This window comes from Nerophis lumbriciformis, linkage group LG37, assembly GCF_033978685.3.
Source record: "Nerophis lumbriciformis linkage group LG37, RoL_Nlum_v2.1, whole genome shotgun sequence".
NCBI lineage: Eukaryota > Metazoa > Chordata > Actinopteri > Syngnathiformes > Syngnathidae > Nerophis > Nerophis lumbriciformis.
Window position 1 is genome coordinate 744,001 of NC_084584.2, and position 9,292 is coordinate 753,292.

General features: G+C 43.2%; 2 protein-coding genes across 2 annotated transcripts; both read left to right on the plus strand.

Moving 5' to 3' along the window:
• The first annotated feature begins 1,943 nt into the window (after nucleotides 1–1,943).
• qrfp (pyroglutamylated RFamide peptide) lies at nucleotides 1,944–2,420 on the plus strand. The gene has a single exon (XM_061931599.2). The coding sequence runs from the start codon at nucleotides 1,954–1,956 to the stop codon at nucleotides 2,332–2,334; it is 381 nt and encodes a 126-aa protein (XP_061787583.2). The 5' UTR covers nucleotides 1,944–1,953; the 3' UTR covers nucleotides 2,335–2,420.
• Nucleotides 2,421–4,627: 2,207 nt separating this feature from the next.
• LOC133577324 (major histocompatibility complex class I-related gene protein-like) lies at nucleotides 4,628–9,121 on the plus strand. The gene is made up of 7 exons (XM_061931042.2): nucleotides 4,628–5,166; nucleotides 7,422–7,694; nucleotides 7,756–8,046; nucleotides 8,103–8,387; nucleotides 8,445–8,612; nucleotides 8,718–8,933; nucleotides 8,998–9,121. Exons 1-7 carry the CDS (start codon nucleotides 5,112–5,114, stop codon nucleotides 9,027–9,029), a joined length of 1,320 nt encoding a protein of 439 aa, XP_061787026.2. The 5' UTR covers nucleotides 4,628–5,111; the 3' UTR covers nucleotides 9,030–9,121.
• Nucleotides 9,122–9,292: the final 171 nt, after the last annotated feature.

The window sequence follows — 9,292 nt, forward strand, 5'->3', positions numbered from 1 at the left end:
TGGTTGTGTTTACATGTGTGATATTTGTGTATGTTTGTGTGGTTATGTTTACATGTGTGATATTTGTGTTGTTGTTTACATACGTGATATTTGTGTATGTTTGTGTGGTTGTGTTTACATGTGTGATATTTGTGTTGTTGTCTACCAATGTGATATTTGTGTATGTTTGTGTGGTTATGTTTACATGTGTGATATTTGTGGTGTTGTTTACATATGTAATATTTGTGTTATTGTTTACTTATGTGATATTTGTGTTGTTGTTTACATATGTGATATTAGTGGATGTTTGGGTTGTTGTGTTTACATATGTGATATTTGTGTATGTTTGTGTTGTTGTGTTTACATGTGTGATATTTGTGTTGTTGTTTACATATGTGATATTTGTGTATGTTTGTGTTGTTGTTTACATATGTGATATTTGTGTATGTTTGAGTTGTTGTTTACATATGTGATATTTGTGTATGTTGAGTTGTTGTTTACATATGTGATATTTGTGTATGTTTGTGTTGTTGTTTACAAATGTGATATTTGTGTATGTTTGTGTTGTTGTGTTTGCATATGTGATGTTTGTGTTGTTGTCCACATATGTGATATTTGTGTTGTTGTGATTGCATATGTGATGTTTTTGTTGTTGTTTACATATGTGATATTCGTGTATGTTTGTGTTGATGTTTACATATGTGATATTTGTGTATGTTTGTGTGGTTATGTTTACATGTGTGATATTTGTGTTGTTGTTTACATATGTGATATTTGGGTATGTTTGAGTTGTTGTTTACATATGTGATATTTGTGTATGTTTGAGTTGTTGTTTACATATGTGATATTTGTGTATGTTTGTGTTGTTGTTTACATATGTGATATTTGTGTATGTTTGAGTTGTTGTTTACATGTGTGATATTTGTGTATGTTTGTGTTGTTGTTTACAAATGTGATATTTGTGTATGTTTGTGTAGTTGTGTTTGCATATGTGATGTTTGTGTTGTTCACATTTGTGATATTTGTGTTGTTGTGTTTGCATATGTGATGTTTTTGTTGTTGTTTACATATGTGATATTCGTGTATGTTTGTGTTGATGTGTTTACATGTGTGATATTTGTGTATGTTTGTGTGGTTATGTTTACATGTGTGATATTTGTGTTGTTGTTTACATATGTGATATTTGTGTATGTTTGAGTTGTTGTTTACATATGTGATATTTGTGTATGTTTGTGTTGTTGTTTACATATGTGATATTTGTGTATGTTTGTGTTGTTGTTTACAAATGTGATATTTGTGTATGTTTGTGTTGTTGTGTTTGCATATGTGATGTTTGTGTTGTTGTTCACATTTGTGATATTTGTGTTGTTGTGTTTGCATATGTGATGTTTTTGTTGTTGTTTACATATGTGATATTCGTGTATGTTTGTGTTGATGTGTTTACATGTGTGATATTTGTGTATGTTTGTGTGGTTATGTTTACATGTGTGATATTTGTGTTGTTGTTTACCAATGTGATATTTGTGTATGTTTGAGTTGTTGTTTACATATGTGATATTTGTGTATGTTTGTGTTGTTGTGTTTACATGTGTGATATTTGTGTTGTTTACATATGTGATATTTGTGTATGTTTGTGTGGTTGTGTTTACATGTGTGATATTTGTGTTGTTGTCTACCAATGTGATATTTGTGTATGTTTGTGTGGTTTTGTTTACATATGTGATTTTTGTGTATGTTTGTGTTGTTTACATATGTGATATTTGTGTATGTTTGAGTTGTTGTTTACATATGTGATATTTGTGTGTTCGTGTTGTTTACATATGTGATATTTGTGTGCGTGTGTGTGTGTGTGTGTTGCAGATGTAATGTGTGTGTTGCAGATGTAATGTGTGTGTAGCTGATGTAATGTGTGTGTGTGTGTGTGTGTGTGTGTGTGTGTGTGTGTGTGTGTGTGTGTGTGTGTGTGTGTTGCAGATGTGGGGGGGTCACCATCCCGGCAGCTCGCCCTTCACCCTGCTCTCCCTAACTCTCCTCTTCCAAGCCCCGCCCACAGTCCCAGCACACCCTCGGCCGCCCTACCAGGTGATGTCGGGGTCGTGGCCGGGGCGCCTCCACGCTCCCCACAGGAGTGCTTGGGCGTGGCCGCAGGAGCAGCGAGAGCGAGTGGAGGCGGAGGAGGAGCACGTGTTGGTGCGTGTGCGGCAGGCGGGCGAAGATGGCGAGGGCGTGCGCTCCAACGGGCCGTTGACCTCCATGGTGGGCGGTCTGCAGAGCGTGAGCCGGGAGAAAGGCGGCTTCGGCTTCCGCTTCGGCAGGAAGAGATGGACCAATGAGGCCTGGAGGGGGCGGGGCTAAAGTCTCTTCTTCCCATGGACTCTTCTTCTTTGTCTTTATCAGTGACATGAAACCATGGCAACCATCACTTCAATGGAATAAATGGATACAAATACCACCTGTCACTGATTGTTGTTTGTTTACACCTGTCACTGATTGTTGTTTGTTTACACCTGTCACTGATTGTTGTTTACACCTGTCACTGATTGTTGTTTGTTTACACCTGTCACTGATTGTTGTTTGTTTACACCTGTCACTGATTGTTGTTTGTTTACACCTGTCACTGATTGTTGTTTGTTTACACCTGTCACTGATTGTTGTTGGTTTACACCTGTCACTGATTGTTGTTTGTTTACACCTGTCACTGATTGTTGTTTACACCTGTCACTGATTGTTGTTTGTTTACACCTGTCACTGATTGTTGTTGGTTTACACCTGTCACTGATTGTTGTTTGTTTACACCTGTCACTGATTGTTGTTGGTTTACACCTGTCACTGATTGTTGTTTGTTTACACCTGTCACTGATTGTTGTTTACACCTGTCACTGATTGTTGTTTGTTTACACCTGTCACTGATTGTTGTTGGTTTACACCTGTCACTGATTGTTGTTTGTTTACACCTGTCACTGATTGTTGTTTACACCTGTCACTGATTGTTGTTGGTTTACACCTGTCACTGATTGTTGTTGGTTTACACCTGTCACTGATTGTTGTTTGTTTACACCTGTCACTGATTGTTGTTTGTTTACACCTGTCACTGATTGTTGTTTACACCTGTCACTGATTGTTGTTTGTTTACACCTGTCACTGATTGTTGTTTACAGGTGTCACTGATTGTTGTTTACACCTGTCACTGATTGTTGTTTACAGGTGTCACTGATTGTTGTTTGTTTACAGGTGTCACTGATTGTTGTTTACACTTGTGACTGATTGTTGTTTACATGTGTCACTTATTGTTATTTACACGTGTGACTGATTGTTGTTTACAGGTGTCACTTATTGTTGTTTACACCTGTCACTGATTGTGGTTTACACCGGTCACTGATTGTTGTTTACACCTGTCACTGATTGTTGATTGTTTACAGGTGTCACTGATTGTTGTTTACACTTGTGACTGATTGTTGTTTACATGTGTCACTTATTGTTATTTACACGTGTGACTGATTGTTGTTTACAGGTGTCACTTATTGTTGTTTACACCTGCCACTGATTGTGGTTTACACCGGTCACTGATTGTTGTTTACAGGGGTCACTGTTTGTTGTTTACACCTGTCACTGATTGTTGATTGTTTACAGGTGTCACTGATTGTTGTTTACACCTGTCACTGTTTTGTTTTTTACACGTGTCACTGATTGTTGTTTACACGTTTCACTGTTTGTTGTTTACAGGTGTTACTGATTGTTGTTTGTTTACATGTGTGACTGATTATTGTTTACAGGTGTCACTGATTGTTGTTTACCGGTGTCACTGAATGTTGTTTACTGGTGTCACCGATTGCTGTTTATTTGCAGGTGTCACTGATTGTTGTTTGCGGGTGTCACTGGTCGTTGTTTGTTTACAAGTGTCACTGATTGTTGTTTGTTTACAGGTGTCACTGATTGTTGTTTACACTTGTGACTGATTGTTGTTTACATGTGTCACTTATTGTTATTTACACGTGTGACTGATTGTTGTTTACAGGTGTCACTTATTGTTGTTTACACCTGCCACTGATTGTGGTTTACACCGGTCACTGATTGTTGTTTACAGGGGTCACTGTTTGTTGTTTACACATGTCACTGATTGTTGATTGTTTACAGGTGTCACTGATTGTTGTTTACACCTGTCACTGTTTTGTTTTTTACACGTGTCACTGATTGTTGTTTACACGTTTCACTGTTTGTTGTTTACAGGTGTTACTGATTGTTGTTTGTTTACATGTGTGACTGATTATTGTTTACAGGTGTCACTGATTGTTGTTTACAGGTGTCACTGAATGTTGTTTACTGCTGTCACCGATTGCTGTTTATTTACAGGTGTCACTGATTGTTGTTTGCGGGTGTCACTGGTCGTTGTTTGTTTACAAGTGTCACTGATTGTTGTTTGTTTACAGTTGCCACTGATTGTTGTTTACAGGTGTCACTGATTGTTTACAGGTGGGACTGAATGTTGTTTGTTTACAGGTGGGAGTTATTGTCGTTTGTTTACAGGTTCCACTGATGTTTGTTTACAGGTGGGACTGAGTGTTGTTGTTGAACAGGTGGGACTGAGTGTTGTTGTTGACCAGGTGTGACTGAATGTTGTTTGTTTACAGGTGTGACTGATTGTTGTTTGTTTACAGCTGTCACTGGATGTTGTTGTTAATAAAGTGTGACTGAATGTTGTGTGTTTACAGGTGTGACTGGATGTTGTTGTTGAACAGGTGTGACAGGTACAACAACTTAAAGTTGGAAAGACAGAAAGTCATGATGCGTTCAATACCGGCTGCAAGTGTCGGACAAGAAGCCAGTTTGGTTTACTGCACGAAGTTTGCTTATTAGACGACAAGGTGGATTATTTGTGTGAAAGTGCTGGAATCCTTGTCGTGTGTTTTTAAATAAGTAATATGAGTAAACCGCCAACTACGGAGCTAAAGGTTGGTTGTGATATTTAAAGTTAGTGCGTAGCAGGAAGTAAAGGAAGCCCAACATCGCTAATATCCGAGCTGCTCCTGAACGCACCGCGCTGACAGCGGCACAGAACAGAAGCAGAAGATTCTTCATTAAAAGTCACCTTTTCCACTTCATCAACACCTTGCACACCTTGGACAGGTGTCACCATGTTTCTGCTCAGCATCTACCTTCTCTTGGCAGCTGCGGAGCGCGACAACTGTGGTGAGTCTCAAAGAAAGAAAGAAAGAAAGCAAAGTGAAAGTAAAGTGATCGCTTCAAAGTCTCAATGGAGTGAAAAACTCACTTAATAACTTTGATTGTTGTGTTTACTAACTTAATAACTTTGATTGTTGTGTTTACTAACTTAATAACTTTGATTGTTGTGTTTACTAACTTAATAACTTTGATTGTCTGCTTTCAATTGTTGTGTTTACTAACTTAATAACTTTGATTGTCTGCTTTCAATTGTTGTGTTTACTAACTTAATAACTTTTATTGTCAACTTGACTTTGTTGTGTTTGCGACGTGACAATAGAAGACTTCTCTTCAGATATCTCGGGTAGTTTCCGTAGATTGTAGGTCACTTCTGCAGTCTGACCACATGATCAGGGCAGTCATACTGGAAATAAAGAGATGTGTTTCAATCCTTTTGTAAGACAAGAACACAAATGCTTTTTTCTGCCTTGAAATGGTAAATAAATATGGAACAATTGAGTTGGAAGGTCCTCTCATTATCCATCCATCCATTTTCTACCGCTTATTCCCTTCGGGGGCGCTGGAGCCTATCTCAGCTACAATCGGGCGGAAGGCGGGGTACACTCTGGACAAGTCGCCAGGTCCTCTCATTATACTCTCTAAAACGTATTGTTCATCCTCTTTGTGTTCCGCCTACAAAATAAATAAGGTATGTGCATGTTACAAGTGTGTTTGTTACAAGTGTGTTTGTTACAAGTGTGTGCGTGTGTTTGTTACAAGTGTGTTTGTTACAAGACTGTGTGTGTTACGTGTGTGTGTGTTACAAGTGTGTTTGTTACAAGTGTGTTTGTTACAAGTGTGTTTGTTACAAGTGTGTGTGTGTTACAAGTGTGTTTGTTACAAGTGTGTGTGTTACAAGTGTGTTTGTTACAAGACTGTGTGTGTTACAAGTGTGTTTGTTACAAGACTGTGTGTGTGTGTGTGTGTGTGTTACAAGTGTGTTTGTTACAAGTGTGTGTTACAAGTGTGTTTGTTACAAGACTGTGTGTGTGTTACAAGTGTGTTTGTTACAAGTGTGTGTGTGTGTGTGTGTGTGTGTGTGTGTGTGTGTGTGTGTTACAAGTGTGTTTGTTACAAGAGTGTGTGTGTGTGTGTGTGCGTGTGTTACAAGTGTGTTTGTTACAAGTGTGTGTGTGTGTGTGTGTTACAAGTGTGTTTGTTACAAGTGTGTGTGTGTTACAAGTGTGTTTGTTACAAGTGTGTGTGTTACAAGTGTGTGTGTTACAAGTGTGTTTGTTACAAGACTGTGTGTGTGTTACAAGTGTGTTTGTTACAAGTGTGTGTGTGTGTGTGTGTTACAAGTGTGTTTGTTACAAGAGTGTGTGTGTGTGTGTGTGCGTGTGTTACAAGTGTGTTTGTTACAAGAGAGTGTGTGTGTGTGTGTGTGTGTGTGTGTGTGTGTTAAAAGAGTGTGTGTGGGTGTTACAAGTGTGTTTGTGGATGTCACAAGTGTGTTTTTTACAAGAGAGAGAGAGAGTGTGTGTGTGTGTGTGTGTGGTTGTTACAAGTGTGTTTGTTACAAGAGTGTTTGTTACAAGTGTGTTTGTTACAAGAGTGTGTTAGTGTTACAAGTGTGTTTGTTACAAGTGTGTTTGTTACAAGTGTGTGTGTGTGTGTGTGTGTGTGTGTTACAAGTGTGTTTGTTACAAGTGTGTGTGTTACAAGTGTGTTTGTTACAAGTGTGTGTGTTACAAGTGTGTGTGTTACAAGTGTGTTTGTTACAAGACTGTGTGTGTGTTACAAGTGTGTTTGTTACAAGACTGTGTGTGTGTTACAAGTGTGTTTGTTACAAGTGTGTGTGTGTGTGTGTGTGTTACAAGTGTGTGTGTTACAAGTGTTTGTTACAAGAGTGTGTGTGTGTGTGTGTGTGTGCTACAAGTGTTTGTTACAAGAGTGTGTGTGTGTGTGTGTGTGTGTGTGTTACAAGTGTTTGTTACAAGAGTGTGTGTGTGTGTGTGTGTGTGTGTGTTACAAGTGTTTGTTACAAGAGTGTGTGTGTGTGTGTGTGTGTGTGTGTGTGTGTGTGCGTTACAAGTGTTTGTTACAAGAGTGTGTGTGTGTGTGTGTGTGTGTGTGTGTTACAAGTGTTTGTTACAAGAGTGTGTGTGTGTGTGTGTGTGTGTGTGTGTGTGTGCGTTACAAGTGTTTGTTACAAGAGTGTGTGTGTGTGTGTGTGTGTGTGTGTGTGTGTGTGTGTGTGTGTGTGTGTGTGTGTGTGTCAGATGAGCACTCTCTGAGCTACATCTACACGGCGGTGTCTGAGGGGGCGGTGCTGGCGGGGTCGCAGGAGTTCACGGCGATGGGCGTGTTGGACGGTCACGTGATCGATTACTACGACAGCGTTGCCATGGTGAAGGTGGCCAAGCAGGCGTGGATGCGACACCACCTGAGCGCCACCTACTGGCAGCGAGGCAGCGAGACCAGGCGGAGCAAGCAGCGCTGGTTCAAGGTCAACATGGACATCGTCCTGCAGCGCCTCAGACACAACAGCTCAGGTGAGAGCACCTGGCCACGCCCCCTCCACAGCTCACCTGACACGCCTCCTCCTCCCCCCAGGCCTGCACTTCCTGCAGTGGCTGCACGGTTGTCACGGCGACCTGCGGCCCGACGGCAGCGTGGAGTTCCGGCGCGGCATCGACCGCTTCAGCTACGACGGACGCAACTTCCTGTCCTTCGACTACGAGCAGGCGGTGTGGGTGGCCACCTCCGACGCGGCGCTGGAGACCAAGAGGAAGTGGGACCAGGTGCACCTGCTGAAGGACTACACCCGCGCATACCTGGACAAGGAGTGCGTCACCTGGATGAGTCACTTCCTCCAGTACCAGCGGGACGGCGTGGAGCGAGCGAGTACGTTCAGCACGGTGGAGAAGTGGAGCCTGCTGCTCACACGCTTGTCCTTGCAGAGCCGCCCGCCCTCTTCCTGTTCGCCAGGAAGTCGCACCTGGCCGACAACCTGCTGCTCACCTGCTTGGCCACGGGCTTCTACCACAGGGACGCCATCTTGGAGATCCAGCGCGACCGCCGCACCCTCACCCGGGAGGACGGCGTGACATCTTCGGGCGTGCGGCCCAACGAGGACTCCACCTTCCAGAGGCGGGACAGCGTGGAGGTGTTGAGGAGCGACGCGGCCGCCTTCACCTGCACGCTCCGCCATCCTGCGTCCGGTCTCAGCGTGGACGCGCTTTGGGGTGAGGTCGACCTTCTCTGCGCCTCGCTGGCCCGTCATCGTGCACCTTTGTCCTCAGATGGCGCCCCCGGCCACCGAGGACTCAGCGGCTTCGCCATCGCCGCCGTCGTCTCCGTCGCCGTTTGTATGTTGCTGATGCTGCTGGTCTGCTGGCGCCGCTGCAGGACGACCAAGCGGGAGGAGTCAGCAGGTGTGCTTCGCCATCTGTCATCAAGTAAAACACCAGGTAAATCACGATGATGTCATGGATGATGTCATTGATGATGTCACAGCCAGACGAAAGGAGAGTCTCGCCACGGCGCCGCTCTAACGCCACTTCCTGTCTTGGCAGGCCCCTCACCTACCCACTCGCAGGACTCGAGCCTGGACTCGGGCTTTGACTTGGGCGTGGACTCGGACGTGGACTTGGGCGTGGACTCGGGCATTGACGCGCCGCCGCAGGAAGTACAAGCCCATCCTACCTGTCCCGGTGCCGCTGCAGAGGACACGCCCACCGCTGCCCACCTGCAGGAACCACCTGCTCTTCCCGAGGAGGCACCTGAGTCAGGTAAGTGGGTGTGGCCTATGTGGTGCATATGGAGGTAACACAAAGTGCGCCCCGCCCCCTACAGCTCAGCTGCTGACCCCGGACTCACTGGCTTGACCTTCCACCTGTGACATCATCCATGTGGGCGTGGCCACGTCAGACTCCCTGCTGTTCATGATGAAATAAATACTTTTGTGTTTCCATGGTAACACTACTTCTCTCTCTCTTCACTGACACACCATCTCACCTGTGTGGTGGGCGGAGTCAATCATCATCAGCCAGCACGCCATCGCCAACACAAATATATTCATATGTACTTACAGTATTATTATACTTCATGTACACATGTAGTATTATTATACCCCATGTCCACATGTAGT

What these genes read in the sequence shown, in the direction of transcription:
- qrfp (XM_061931599.2), top strand. Translation starts at nt 1,954, where the DNA reads ATGTGGGGGGGTCACCATCCCGGCAGCTCGCCCTTCACCCTGCTCTCC.
- LOC133577324 (XM_061931042.2), top strand. Translation starts at nt 5,112, where the DNA reads ATGTTTCTGCTCAGCATCTACCTTCTCTTGGCAGCTGCGGAGCGCGAC. An exon ending in GGACGGCGTGGAGCGAGCGA is followed by an intron (nt 8,047 to 8,102) that starts GTACGTTCAGCA and finishes TTGTCCTTGCAG; the next exon opens with AGCCGCCCGCCCTCTTCCTG. An exon ending in GTCATCAAGTAAAACACCAG is followed by an intron (nt 8,613 to 8,717) that starts GTAAATCACGAT and finishes CTGTCTTGGCAG; the next exon opens with GCCCCTCACCTACCCACTCG.